Below are 15895 nucleotides of genomic sequence, written 5' to 3'. Positions count from 1 at the left end.
ACGGGGAAAATGCGGCTTTAAACAAGAGCTGAGAAAACACCACTTTGGGACCTGGTAACAAAATACTCCGGGTTAAAGCGGTTTTGAGCTGGAAACCAATGGCTGGGGATGGGAGGCAGATGTTGACTGTGTGATCGTGCATATAAAATCCATTGCTGAAGTGTGATGACACCAGATCAAATGGCACATCTGAACACACCCTGCGAGAGCTTTTAGAAAGGAAAAGGATGCACTGTTTGATCTGGTGTCGTCATGCTTCAGCAACGGATTTTATATTCACGATCACACAGTCAACATCTGTCTCCCATCCCCAGCTGTTGGTTTCCGGCTCAAAACCGCTTTAACCCGGAGTATTTTGTTACCAGGTCCCAAAGTGGCATTGTGCAAATATAGCCAACATTTTTTCTTCTTCTGAATTTTCAGACATCTTCTGCATCAAATTCTGTGATAGCATAATAAGGCCCCGGTCACACGGGCCAGATATCGCGGGGGGAGGCATGGCTGTTTGCCCTGGAGCGAACAACTGCGTGGTAGCGGGATCAAATGTCCGGGCCGACTTCCCGTGGTTGGGGGGAGGTGCCGGGGAGGTGCCGATCATACCTCACTCCTGTGGCGTGGCAAAGAAGCGGATCGGCGGTTTTTTTTTCTTTTAACCCAAGTATTTGCATGCTCCGTTGGGTGCTTGGGGGGAAAAATAGCCTTTTCGTGACTGGACATGGGCGGGCGCCGGATGCCACCGGAAACGTGATCAGACGCCCGCCCTTGCCCCGCGGTTTCCGGAAACTAGTACCACCAAGGTACTAGTTTTTTACCCCGCATCTTCGGCGGGAAGCCTCGGGTGCGCCACGGGAGCTCTACGCTTCCCAGATGTGGTGGTGAGATCGCGCCTGGAAAATCCGCCTATCTCCCATCCTCTAGCGTGCCTAATGCTCCGTGTGACCGGGGCCTAAGTTGTTTTATACTAGCCATTTAAGTTTGGAATTGCTGCAACTCATTCACTCACTGGCTGCTTCCATATTTGCTCTTTGTTCCCCATCAAAATGCAGTGTTTTTTTCTTTTCTTTTTCTTGGCTTCCACACAACACTATTGTGAAGTCACCCACCTTCCAGGTTTTCCCTGATTTCACTGCATTATTTCTAAAACCTGCTTTGGTACTAACTTTCCAGGAAGATCATACACAAAGTAAAATTTGGATCTGTGCAGATGGGAAAGCACTGCTGCCATTCCCACTTCCAGCTGTTGGTTTAAGGCAGTGTTCACACGCAAGAGATAATGCAGGAGGGAAGCAAGGCTATTTGCTCCGCAGGAATTTGACTTGCTTTTGCGTGATCACACAGTCCCTGGGAGCCGCGGGGGCGGCCCGCCACTGCGTGATCAGATGCAACCACAGGTGAGTCGGGGAGGGGGGGTTGCCACGTATTTCCAGTGTGCGAGGGATCGATGATTCGCATCTCCACACCAAGTCCTCCCTATTCAGCGTGCGATGATGCGCATACCGAAACGGGGGGGGACAACAGCATGGAGTTGGGATGGCCCGATCAGACCATCCTGATGCCATGAGAGTGCGCTGGCACAATCACACAGGGGAAAGTCCGTTCCTGGCTCGTAGCAAACCCATATGCTACTGGGTTTTCCCCAGTGTCATTTTACTCCACTTCTGCAGCAGAGCAAAACGGGTTGCCGACGGGAGCGGGACGCTTAGCAGATGTTGGTGTCTGATTGCGCCTTTAAAATCTGCCTGGCATTTGAGCCTATGGTGTGGCTAATTCTGCATGTGATCACACCCTAAGTCAATTAATAGGCACATTACTATGCTGTTAAAACACTATAGCAACATACCTACTAAAAACTGGGGAGGGGGAATCAGCAAAAACCCTGCTACTGGCCAGGGTGGGGGAATGGCAGGCACTAGGGGAAAGGACGTGTGCAGACTCCTTGTCACAGTGGCCAAAATAGCGAAACAGGGAACTATCCCCCATGTGATTGCAATTGCAACCACTTTTAAATGGAAAATCCAGGTGATGTTGCATTCCAGTCTTCTTCCTGTTTTTTTCTCCCATCTTTTTTCAGATCTTGCGGCAATTTTAAAAAATGCAATTGCAGTTCCAAGTTATCTAGTATGGTCACTACTGATTTCTCAGGGATTCTGTCCCTTTAAATATTATTATTTTTCTTCCGTTTCCAACCTAATTAACTACCTCTTTTTCCCAAGGCTGAACACAGCATTCATGAATCAGTTATTGATTACCAGTTCTTATTCAGGGCTGAGTAGGGGAATTGAGTATTGCATTTAATTTTTCAAACAAAAAATTATAATATTTTACATTTTTATTGCAACTTTGTAAAAGTGCTAGAATTATTCATTAAAATTTTTAAAAATAGAGTGCCTATGCTTGCAAAGTGAAATGCAATACTTTAATTTTCCCTCGAGAAAGAACCGATAATTGATTCGTAACACCATGATTGGCCAGGAGGTAATAGGAAGTAATTAATTAGACCATAAAGCAAAAGAACAAAAGGAAAACTGAAGGAAGAAGCACAAACTTTTGGTGAATGGTACTACAGATCAAACATATAGTAGGATTTTGCAAGGCCTCCTTGTGGGATTTTGATAAGGACTATACATTGTGCCATATGGAACCTCACAAATAGACCTTAGGATCCCAGATGGATATGTGAGGTCCAAATCAATGTAATTAAGGTTAAGACTAACAAAGAACCATAAGGCTGCATATTAGAAGTTCTTCTGTAGTAGCAGCAGCCACCATGCAATCATTATGAGCAGTCATAGTAATAACTAATATCAAGATCTTTACTGCAACAGAATCGAATGTCACCCAACTTCCAGGACTAGCAAACAGGGCAAGCTGAAGGAAGTACCTTCTCCTTATTGGAGAGCGTTGGGTGAACAAACTTCCTGTAGAGAACGCTGGAGCCCTTGGTGTAAGGAGAGAGCAGCCAGATCACAAATGCGATTTTCAACTCGAAATAAAAAGGAAACCTGAGAGAGATGGAAAAGGTGGAATCAAGCTCAGGTCAGAGACAGACAAAGACTGACAGTACAGAGAACAAGCACAGATGGGATAAGCAAAGGGAAGAAGAGAGCACTACAGATGGAGAAGAATCAACATGACAAGAGACCACAGACACCCTTGGTGGAACATCCCTTCCTGAAATCTCACCTGCATAGACTTGCTAAACCCATTCATCAGATTATCCTTCACTCATAGAAATATATAGCTATGTTCCAGCAGCAGTACCATGTGCATGGGAGTCATAAATTACTGTAACTTTCAGGAATAGTATAATTGACCCTGTGCCTGTGAATGTCTGAATTCTTCAACCAGCTTATCTTGTCCATTTAAGTTTTCTACACAAGTTAAACCCTATTACTGACAGGTAGGTGTTTTAAACAGAACTACTGATCATTTAATGCACCTATCACTGCAAAATTACAGTACCAGTACTACTCTTAACACCTAGTCTGGAGAAGCAAGTCTGTACAATACAGCTCAATATCTTCCTAGTACGTACCGTTGAGCCTAAATCTTAAAATATTCTTTTGCAAAACACAAGACATACACATGGGATGTAACAGTGAAAGAATCTATGCTTTTGTTCAAAACTAGATCTGCTTAAAAATTACTCTTGGAAGAAAGGCTTCCATTGCCATATTTCATTTCTGTTAGGTTTCAGGGTTTGTTTTGTTTTTTTAATTATCTATACATACTTTTTTTTAATTCTTGAAACTAGAATTCCCACATCCAATTATACTCTCTGTGTGTTCCTCAGAACACCTTGGATTTTTTTTTCTTGGTGGGGAGGACAAGGAGTACCTATGCATTTTTGTCAAATTCATATTTTTAATATATGAAGCATAATATTTGGAATATTATCACAGAAACAATAGATTATAGGCCTTTATTAGAAAACCACATTCACAGCTCTCAAAGCTAGGGTCAATGCAAAACTGAGGTTCTTATTATGTCAAGCACAGCAGTCAATTCTAGACGAATGCTTGAAAAAGGAAGCTCATAGTTCCCACACTTCCCTTCTAACACTGCCTGAAAACTTACCAAGAGAGAATAATATCTGTGAGTGTCTCTGCTGTAGTGAAGAAGGCAAACACAATCCAATACATCATCCACTTAACCTGCAAGATAGAAAATCCCATTAGAAATCAATCAAGCATCAGGAACCACATTACAATAAATACTTGGTTGATACCAAATCCATTAAGCCAGTTCTGTACACATGTTAATGTGTCAGCAATTCAGAGTTACAAAACAATAGTTGGTCTTGCTTTGATTTCCTTCTTCCATGCCTGGTTGCAAAGAGTTCAGAGGAAAATTAAGTCCCGTAAACAGAGATTCTTTGTTCCCACAAAGAATTTTCTTCTTTGTTCCTAGACACTATAGCTGTCCTCCTTTGTAAAGAAGGCCGTTGAAATGTATATTATTGGAACCTCATAACTCCAGTTGTTTACTAAGTTGTTTACCACCCATAGTCAACAACTGGAGTTTCCAATTATGTACATCTCAGTTGCCCTCTTTACACTATAATGCACATTTCACCTGTAACATTTGAAGTAAAGTGCAAATGATTCTCAACAACTAACCACACTGCACTAAACACACAGAGATGGTAACCTTGCAAATCCTATTTACAACTGGTGCTTCTGTTTGCCCAGCCTACCATATCCACTTTTCTTATTGTTGTGATTTCTACCATCCCCAGACTCTCTTTGCTTCAAAAAGTTGTTTGTAGGATGTCCCCCTGCTATCAGTTGGTTGTGTTTGCCACAACTGTACTGTTCACTAAAATGTCCCAACATTTTCTGCAATGAGACAACACAGGAAATAAAATAAATGCACATACAAATCAACATTGTCACCACTCAAAAATCCACAGTTCTCAATTATAAAGTGCCAAGATGTCTACCTTTTATTAAGGACAGTTCAGTTCCTCCAGAATAAACCAGCAAATATAGATACAGAATGAGCCACTAATAGTGGAGCAGATCATCAAAATAATGAATTAACTATTTTGTGAAACTGAAAAATCTGAAGCAAGCACCCCCTTCAGTCAGTATCATCATGAATATATCTTGCCATTCAATTGACACCATAAAGAAGCTATTAGAAAGGCCATATTTTCCTAAACAGACTTCATTCAGGGATTCGCTTTATGGTTAAAAACAAATTTCTACATTTCACACCTGCTTACTCTGTCCAATATTTGAAAAATATTAGTGTCAAGGAATATAATTTCATGATTTTGTTTTATTCTCACAAATATTTTGGGATGTTCAAGCAGGCTTATTTCTTCCATGCTGTCATAATTTCAGTCTCAGATACTTTCAGATTCCACAAGGTATACAATAAACAATACAGCTAATGCTAGGGATACTATATGTAAGTGTGCGCACACATACATTATATACATTTACTTCACTCATGTTAAAGCATTGGAGCACTAGTTTCCAAACTGTGTTCTGAGACACTTTAGACTTCTTCAGAAGAATATTAAGTGCTCTTTAAAAAGACCAGGAATCTCTGACAGGCACCCAGAAAGACACCTTTCTCATCACAGCCAGACTTTCACTACAATGTACATTCAACAGGGGAATCTAAAACATACCTAAGGGTGCACAGTCTGTTCATGCAGGAGTGTGGCCAAGCCTCTGGCTCTCAGTATTGCCCTGAATGAATGGAATGTATACACATAGAGTATGCCCCAGAATCCTCTGTGAAGGCGGAGATGTGGTACCTTATGGAAAGATGATGCTCAGCTGATGAGTTGATTGGGAAAAGGTAGGCAAAAAGCACTCTTCCAAACACTTATTAAACATAGCTTTACAAGCAAGGAGTAGCCAGCTGCATGAACCTTTGGGTGCAACTAGACAACGTGGTGGTGATCTGTGATCAGATTTCCAGACATCTTTAATTTTCTCTAGAAGTAACTGCAAGGAGCGCAATTTGGATAAGCATTGGGGAAGGAGGAGTCTAATGATTTCCCCATGCATGATTTCCTTAATAAATACCCGCCCAGTATTTGCCAGCCAGTTGTCCCTACAAGGGCTAATAGCAACAGGGGGGAAGGCTGAAGACCCTCCTGTCCCAGCACTGATCCAGACTGAGTTCCACTGCGACTGCTTTTAAAGAAAACTGAAGGCATCTGAAGATCCAGCCAAAAGACTCTACATCTCTTCTGGTTGCACCCTCAGATTCTGCACTGAATTTTATTTTTATTTCTTCTTTTATAGCCCACCATTGTCACTGAGACTCAAAGCGGATTATAAAGTTTAAAAACAGGTCAATAAGACAGCAAGGACTTCAATAAACAATGCAGTAGGATTACAGAACTGACAAAAATGCAAACGAAAGAAAGAAAGAAAGAAAGAAAGAAAGAAAGAATCTACACATGACATGCCATAATGCAGAAACTGGGTTACAAAGGAAGAATACAAGGCAGTAACAGGAAGGTGATATATAGAGTAAACAATGCTACAATCTATGATCCTGTCCCTTACAAAAGACCAGAAATGATATTTTAAACCAGTGATTTTTGTCTTAGAACACAGAGTTCATTGAAAATTTTGGAGCTGTTTTATCAGACCAAACTAATTAGCAGGAAGACTGAACACAATATGAATTAATTATGTTTGGTTGTGGTACCTTTTCCTAAAGAACAGTGGAAGCGGGAAGCGGGATATTACCGGTGCCCCATTAACAGGATCGCCTTGGCTCCATCAACATCGGACTTTATTGCTTCACTGAGAAGGAGTGACTCAGATAGGAATTTGAAGGTGTTTTCAATATTGAATTGACACCAGAGATATTTTGTATAAATATCTTCATTCAGATTGGAACATTTGATAAAAATTTACAAGTTATTTCTATAAATTTTTCGTTGTTATATTCATGGGTTTCTGGTCTTTTGTTATTTTTTCCCATACTGTGAATCTCCACTTTTTGCTTCCTCCTCCTCAGCTATTCCATTATACTGCAGTGTTGATCCCTTTATAAAAATGGCCTTCTGAACATTTCTGTTTTGCACGTTCTGTGAAATGATTGTTGGATGGGGGCCTTCCTGACCTCCTCACAAGGTGAGAGCCACCACAGAGCATGTGTGTGACTGGACAGTTACCAATCATACACACTTGCAGTGTGGCAGCTTCAGAAGGCTTAGCTCAGATGAGTCAAACTGTTGTGGTGGGGCATGGCCACAGAAGCAATCCTGCAGGTATGTTGGTCCAAGGCCATGAAGAAGCTTGTAGGTAATTACCAAAACCTTGAGCTCTACCCAGTAACTGATTGGTAACCAATGGAGTGTCTGTAGAATGGGTGTGTCATGCATGTTCTACCTAGTGCCTGATAGTAACCAAGTGCAGCTATCTGTACCAACTGGCGTTTCCAAGTTGTCTTTAGTGGCAGGCCTGTGTAAAATGCATTGCAATAGTCCAGTGCAATCCTATGCAGAGCTACTCCAGTATAAATCAGTTAATTTCAGTGGACTTAAACTGGAGTAACGGGCTTGCACTGTCAGACTCTGAATTTAGAATAAAATATGGAACTAATATATTTACACAATTTATTCTCATTAAATACTTAGGGTGTTTTTGCATGGATTGGTGAAATAAAAGGAAATGGATGGGGGTTAGAAAAAATAGGAATGGGAGAATGCATGGAAATGAAACAAGGGGAAGGAAAGTACTGGTCTAGCTTTTGAATCCTAATCCTTACACATGGTTTTACCAGTTGAGAAATTTTTTGTAATGGTAACCTGGCAGAGGGCTATTTTTATTTTAGCAACAGAACTGAATTAGCAACAGTCTGGCTTGTAACAGCTCCAGCTGCTGATTCAACGACTAGTGTAAATGTAACAAAACTGAACAGAACATCCTTTATTTTAGCTGCACAAAAGCTACTTATGATTAATCAAGTGAAGGTCAGAGAGATATGAGAAAAAGATACTCAGAGAACAGTAAAAATTCTGTTATGTTTTTCAACCCTATCCTTGGCTTTTTGATTTCAACCTCTCAGATCTTACAACATCATTAAGAGTCAGAGGCACCACAGCAGCTCAGAAAAATACATGCTTATCTGTAGAGCAAAGGGTGCGCAGGAGAAAATCAAAAGAGAATAGGAATGCATCAGGGAAACAAATCAATTTAGTACTTCAAGCATTATTACAGTGGCATACTCTGCATGTATGTATAATAGTCTTGGGTTACTTACAGGAGCAGCATAGCATTTCATGGGCTCTATGACAAATACGTGTCTGTCTAAACATGTTGCTGACCTGAAAATATGGTAGGTCAAACTCAGGGTTTGGTCTCTTACTTTGAGAAAGATGAAAATAATCCATAGCCAAAGGAACTGGAAAAAACTATAGTTGCCATGGATGGATAAAATTATTGCTATTATTATTAAAATTCCGCAGGGCCTGTAAGACAGAGCTCTTCCACCAAATGTTGGAGATGCCACACTAAATGATATACCATCTAGCTGAACACTACACCCTACCATCTACTCTTGGCCACCAGCTTAACACTTATGCCCACATGAAAGAACTCAGGCCCTAAGGAGCCTGACACCAGCTGCTGTTTTCCGTATGGTGGATGTCAAGACAGTTCTGCTTTTGATTTTAAATTGCTCGATTCTTATATTGTTTTATTGTCTTATTGTTTATAATGTCTATGGCCTTTTTAGCTGCCCTGAGCCTGCTCTGGCGGGGAGGGCAAGATATAAATCTAATAAATAAATAAAACCGTATGTTTATGACTGGGCTTTCAGATTCTTTTAAACTCCTATATGTGCATTTATGGGGGGGGAGTGAACCAGTTAGGATGAATGATCTTTGAAGGCCTATGCATCCAGATAGTTTCTAAACTAGCTCGAGCAATTCCTTTAACTGATCTGTCTTAACCAACCCCCTATCCGGTTCCTGCAATACACAGTTTACTCAAATGGTTGACATGATAGTTCCTAGGTATATTCCCTTTTCCTAGAACATGCACTTCCCTCTGGTTTCTGGGCAAGCTGCAAGCAATGAAGCAGCTGGGATGACAGCTGAAGCCACCGTGAACCACAAGGAAAGGTGGGGTATCAATGTTTTAACAAATAAATAAAAATTAATAGAATACTTTCAAGCACCACTATGAAACACAACTTTAACTCTTTGTGGAAAAAACTAATTTGCATCCATTCCCAGTTAACTGCCACTGATCAAATCCTACAGTGTCTAAACAGAATGTGTTGATCAAAGTAGATTTGTGCATATTTCCAGTCCCCACATGAACCTATTTTGACTCATAAGATGTTGACCCTGGCATCAGGGAAACAGTGTGAACAAAAAGGTACACAGGACAGAGCTCTGGAGGAAGCAGGAGAAGTTGACCCTCCTGCCTACTTGCTGCCCTGAGGCTCCTGATTGGGTGGAAAGGCAGCATAAAAATGTTTTAAATAAATACCAACAGGACTTCCCTTGGTACAAGAGGCAGAAAGAGACCATTTCAACCAGTTTCTTCTCCTCAGAGCAGCTACCTACATTGCATGGCTTTTTGTCCACCAGTATAAAACTCCTCATGGGTCAAGCAAAGTTGCTGGAAGAAGGGCAGCACAATCAAAACCCATGTCCCCAAATGTATTTTGCCTGTGTAAGTGGGCCTTGTGTCAGATTTTGTTTAATTGCTGCTACTGATGCTCAAAGAGGTAGACAGGGAACTTGACCCTACCTGTACTTATCAGTTTCCCTCTTGACAAGTATCCACGATGGTTGACTGTAAAAAGTTGGGAAGTTAAGGCCTTCATGTATTAAATTGTTATGTAAAGAGATATATAGTATTATCTGTGAAAAGTAGTAGTACTGAAGCCACCCCTGGATCCGCAGGAGTGGAGCAATTAAGGGTTTGTGTTAAAACCTCCATTTTTGGCTAAAGTTGCGATAATAAGAATGCACCAAAAAAAAGCCATTTCAACCAGTTTCTTCTCCTCAGAGCAGCTACCTACATTGCATGGCTTTTTGTCCACCAGGATAAAACTCCTCATGGGTCAAGCAAAGTTGCTGGAAGAAGGGCAGAACAATCAAAACCCATGTCCCCAAATGAATTTTGCCTGTGTAAGAGGGCCTTGTGTCAGATTTTGTTTAATTGCTGCTACTGATGCTCAAAGAGGTAGACAGGGAACTTGACCCTACCTGTACTTATCAGTTTCCCTCTTGACAAGTATCCACGATGGTTGACTGTAAAAAGTTGGGAAGTTAAGGCCTTCATGTATTAAATTGTTATGTAAAGAGATATATAGTATTATCTGTGAAAAGTAGTAGTGAAGCCACCCCTAGATCCTCAGGAGTGGAGCAATTAAGGGTCTGTGTTAAAACCTCAATTTTTGGCTAAAGTTGCAATAATAAGAATGCACCAAAAAAGAGAAAGAAATCCTGCAGGATAAGACCATACTGCTCCTGAATAGCTTTGGATATACCTGTCCTCCATGACTATTTCCAATCCTTTTACATTGTTTAAACCAGTGATGATTGCCACATCTTGTAGCAGAAAATTAGACAATTACATAAATGGATTATACTGGTTATTGTATTCTCAACCCCTTTCTTAAAAGTCCCAACATTGGATTTCCCTGGCTCACTGCTGATGAGGTGATGTTCTCAATCCAAGGTATGATTCCTAGATAGTCACAGACACTTAATATATTAAGTTAGGATTTTCACCTGCACGTGGGCAATGTACATCACTTTGCACTTATATTCAATCTCTTTTGAATTTGGATCCATGTCAGTCTGGTGTCAGGTAGAATTCAGGACTGAAATGGCTTTGGTTGCCTTAGTGGGTAATCAGCTTTAGTATCCTACTGGACCCTTTGGTTTGCAGTGGTTCCACTTCCACTTTGCCAGGTTTCCGCAGCCAGACTATTACTATTCCTTCCTGTCACACTTGTCCTGCAGGGCTTCATAAGTTTCTATTCCATATCCCACATCTACATGAAGCCAGTGGAGAGGTCCATCTGACTATCTGGAGCCAACTACCATCAGTTTGCTGATGACATTCAACTCTATTTCTCCCTTTTACTGATCATCAGAGGATCACTCCCATGTGTGAATAAATCCAGAATGTGATGGACTCTAAGGCCATCCAGTTTTTTAATAACCAAGATTCAGGGGGACCTCAACAATTTGGGCAGTTTTAGAGCTTTGAGAAAGGTTAGTGGGCAACACCATAAAATAGCTGCTATGGGAGGCAGTTGTGAAAGGGGTTTTTTTGGGGGGGAAGCAAGTGGGAATCAGGAAAAACACTGATGGGCACCAGGAAAAACACTGATGGGCACCATGCTGACCTAGATAATGCAGAATGCTGACAGCATATTAGCCATGGCCAGTACCACATAGTAGGCTCTCAAAAATGTAGTTCCATATGGATCCTAATGCATGTTTTTGGCTGGAAGGTCTCTGTATGGCTGCTTGAAATCAATAACAGAGAAGAGGAAGGTAAATAAACTGATGCTGAAGATGGGAGATGCTTATGGTGAATAGTTCACTGATAGAAGTGGAGATGGATATGCTTATTCTGGATGGGAGGGTCACACTTCTCCAAAAGGAACAAGTTTGCATTTTAGGCATGTTTTCAATAAAGGCCTGCTTCTGGACTCTCTAGTGGCAGTTGTGACCTGCCATGCTTTTAAGCAGCCTTAGCTGTGCTGCCAGCTGTATCCTTCTGTAGGTAGTAAGTTGTTCCAGCTGTAGAAACCCCACCCTTTAATGTTTTCTATGCTCATGCTACGCTGCAATTTTTCTAATATATATGCTTTACAGTTCTGATATTGTAGCTGATCCAGACTATGACAGTTTACCTGAGAACTGAATCTAAATGCACAGAAGCTATAATATATGCTTCCCCATATATGTCCTACTCCATGTTTTAAGACTGGGAGAAGATACTTTTCTTCATTTGCCCTAGCCTGCTGAGGCAAGGATAGTCAGCAGTGGCATTTCAGTTTATGAAACTCCCTCTTTAATAAGAAACGCCAATCTGTACTATTGGCTAGGCTATACAAAAACAACTTTATTTTGCCAAATCTAAGCAGCTAAGTTAATATTGCATAGTGTCTCCTACTGATGATATGTTTGATGATCTTATCTAACAGATTAATGTTGAGATTATATTCAACAGATTAATGTTGAGATTATATTCAACAATTCTATTTTATTACTTTATTTTAATGTAGACATTATATTCAACAATTGTATTTTATTACTTTGGTTTGACATTATATTTTGACAGTATATTTAACAATTGGATTTTATTACTTTGTGAGTTACATGGAGACCTTTTGATGAAAAAAAAGAATTTAAGAAATAGCCTTAATGGGTCCCCACTGGGGAGGGAGGCAGGGTACAAATGAATTAAATAAATACAAAAGACCATGCATGTTAAAGATAGGTACATATAACGAGGAGTGCATACTCTTCCTTATGTACGATCTCTGATCTCTGAACACAGTAAAGGCACATAAAGGACTTGAAATGCAAAGAATACAATGAGTAACTGTACGAACAAAATTATGAGACCACAATACCACTATAACCAGAGCTGGTTTTTTGATGGTGCACACCAATACTGAGTACTGGCACCTTTTTCGGGGCTCTCCCAAGTCCTGATCCTCATGTGCTGGCCCTCCTCACTCAGCCAGAGAGAGGAAGAAGTAGGTTGGAAGGAGGTGGGCACAGAGCTTCCTGGACAGGCATGCAGGGACCTGAGCTTACACAGTGGGGGCGGGCGCACAGACCTGGGGCACCATAAGTTGAGCTGCTATGGGTTGATGATATGGACCTGGTCATGCATGAACCTGGGCTGGGCACACCCTGAATCACTACACCTTAGCCTGGTGGGAAGAAGGAGCCCAGTCACTGCCACTCTGTGAGCTGGGTGGGGAGCTACTTGCTCTCTTCCTTTCTCCTTTATGGAATGGCAGCAGGGGGGTGACAGCAGGCCAGGTGCCTGGTGAGTCACTGAGGCCCCAGGCAGGCAAGGAGCCATTGCTGCCCTGCAAACTGGATGGGCATGGAGCCCAGCAGAGGAGGAGGAGGAAGTGGCTGTAGGCGTCCTTCTCTACTGCTCTCCTTCCCATCCTTGTTGGGTACAATAACTTTTTTACTCCTAAAGCAAAAGGTTTGAGTGAAATTTCTGAGCTCCTTCTTAAAGTATCTTTCACAAATAAGGTTGCTAACTTTTCAACCATCCCATGATCCTATGTCTTTATGATCAGCTTGATTTGCAAACATTAAATGCTGGTTTCTACACTGTAAAAAGGCTGTGCCTGCTTTATTGGTAAGTTTTTTACTCATCAGTTCACAACTCTGACAGCAAGTCAACAACAGAAGAGTTTACTGTACATTTGGAAAGGTGAGTGGCAGTAAAATCAGAATGTCCCCAGGTCCATTCTCATCACTGCTTCAAATACCCAAGTAACTTTGAGATTAGGTAAACCACAGCTCCTCAGTCAGACCACTGTTTACACCCTGGGGACAGTAATATTGATCTACTTTGCAGGATTGTTCTGAGGATTACCAGAAAATGGCTTGTTACCAACCACACCATTAAGAAAAATTAAGTACCCTTTTCTTAAGAGGGGCAAGGAACAATGCCCCATCTGCTTCAGCCTAATGAGCTCTCCAAAATAGTGGTGAAAAGACAGATACAGAGAATTAGATTCACTCAGTAAGTATATCAAATACAGCTGTCCGAAAGTAAATCAGTAGAGATGTCCTCTGCAAAATGGAACCCAACTAGCCCTAAATAGTTCACTTTCTGGAGATGTTTCATAAAGCCTCCTGGTAAAGATTTTCAAAAGCAATCAATGTTACAGTTTTCCTATAACTGAAGTTTACGAGTCCCAATAATAGTGTAGTCAAGATTAGTCAACTTGTTACATAAGGAATGCATTTTCTTTATTTTATACAGTGAAGCATACAACCGTAAAAAAAAAAGGATGCACGAGTAAAACACAAATGCTGTTCTTAAAGTTGATCTACCCCTTCTCTCATTTATTTCTCTCAATTTGCATACATTTCCAAAATACCATTTTTCATTCCCCTTCATCCAGCCTCCCCAACAACTTGAATTGTGCCTGAGCACTAAATTCTAAATATACTGTTGGTATTTTCACGAGTGATAGCTAAGAGTAGTCTCTGAAATTTTGTAATTTACTATTATTATTTTGCTATTACACATTTTTCAGAAATGGCATCCTACACTGAAGGAGATTCACAGCATCACTTGTGAAAATGTCCTAATATTCTAGATGGCAACTAGTGTAACTTCTGTTAAATACCATTCTGTGGAATGCCCTTTCTTGGGAGGTAAGATTGGTACTGCCCGTTAGAGGCCTTCTAGTTCTGACTGAAGACTTGTCCAGAAAGCCTTTGGACTGGGTTAAGTCTGAAGATGACACTGTTGTTGAAATCCCTATCTGCTGCAATTTTATTGTTTGATTTTTAAGGTTTTGAGTTCTATGAGACAACATCCTGGTCAATTTAGATTTAACAATTGTATTACAGACCTGTGTAATCACTGAGTAATCTAAGCGTCATGTGTGTTTTATGTAATATGAGGCTATTTACATTTTATCTTCTTAATCACCTTGAGGACCCTGTTAGGTCAAACGACAGCTTAGAAACCCCCTAAATAAAATAAATGGAAACCACAAGAAAGCTGTAACAAAGGGCATTTTTAAAAAAATTACATCTAAAAACTTTTTAGCCTTTGACATTATTCTTTTATATAAATAATAACTTTGAATGTACAAAAATCTTTTAAAAATTGATTGCAAATCCATCTTCATTCACATTTCAACCTCCTTGTGCTTCGCGTGACCTATCATTAGAAGCACTTTATTGATTTTCCAGACTAGGCAGTACTAGCTGTAACCTTTACAGCCAATGCAAATTAGACAAGTGGTGACATCACCAAGTGATAAAAAAATTGCTATTAAGTCACTTGCAAAAAACACCCTAAGAAGCTCCCCAAGGAATTTTCACATGTGACACTTAGATCATTCAGTGCTTACACAGATCTGTAATGCAACTGTTAAATCTAAATTGACTAGGGTGTACATTCAGTTTGCCTTCTGCTAGTCTACCCATTAACAATACGTGTAAAAAAACATCCAAGATGCTCAACTGTGTTTTTGCATATTATATTCAAAAAAGATTTCAGAAACCACAGCATTGCTTTGGAACACAACCCCAGCTATCTGTCTATATAATTTCCCGGGGGTGGGGTGTTAGTATTTGAGGGAAACAGGATGGCCTTTAAATCAAGGGTGTGGTAACTGCCTCACACTTACATATTCCTTCACATTTTTCGTCTTCACGGCCTTGTAGGAAGAATAGGCAGGGTACAAAGTGCCAAAGACCAAGCTAGAATAAGAGGAAAACAAAGAATAAGCGGAAGGGGGGGGGACTGTGAGATTTTGCAGGGCTGGGCCACAAACCCGAAAAGCCTTTCCTCCTTCTATAGGGCCATGTCACTTCTCCTCCAAGCAGCCACACGGGCAGGCCCCAGCTAGAGACAGAGCATCAAGGGTTCTTCCATCTCCGCACCTGAACCCACCCTTCCTTCTCTTCCGTCCAACCAGGCTGATGCATCCCAAAGCCCGTTAGACGGCAGCCTGACCCAGCCCAAAGCCATTAATAGGGGCGGGGTACTTCCCCTCACAGCAGCCACACGGGCAGGCCCCCGCTAGAGACAGAGCATCAAGGGTTCTTCCATCTCCGCACCTGAACCCACCCTTCCTTCTCTTCCGTCCAACCAGGCTGATGCATCCCAAAGCCCGTTAGACGGCAGCCTGACCCAGCCCAAAGCCATTAATAGGGGCGGGG

General features: G+C 41.2%; 1 protein-coding gene across 1 annotated transcript in view; it reads right to left on the bottom strand.

Annotated features, from left to right (window-relative positions):
• Positions 1–15895, bottom strand: part of REEP2 (receptor accessory protein 2) — a 37502-nt gene that overhangs the window by 18154 nt on the left and 3453 nt on the right. The window contains exons 2-4 of the mRNA XM_015407371.1: positions 15361–15433; positions 4078–4154; positions 2882–3002 (exon numbers count right to left, since the gene is read on the bottom strand). Of these exons, the coding sequence (XP_015262857.1) occupies positions 2882–3002; positions 4078–4154; positions 15361–15433 (271 nt within the window). The remainder of the gene's footprint in view (positions 1–2881; positions 3003–4077; positions 4155–15360; positions 15434–15895) is intronic.

Source organism: Gekko japonicus, unplaced genomic scaffold (assembly GCF_001447785.1).
Source record: "Gekko japonicus isolate JY-2015 unplaced genomic scaffold, Gekko_japonicus_V1.1 scaffold298, whole genome shotgun sequence".
NCBI lineage: Eukaryota > Metazoa > Chordata > Lepidosauria > Squamata > Gekkonidae > Gekko > Gekko japonicus.
The sequence above is the reverse complement of the archived record's forward strand: the minus strand, read 5'-3'. Positions and strand labels throughout refer to the sequence as shown.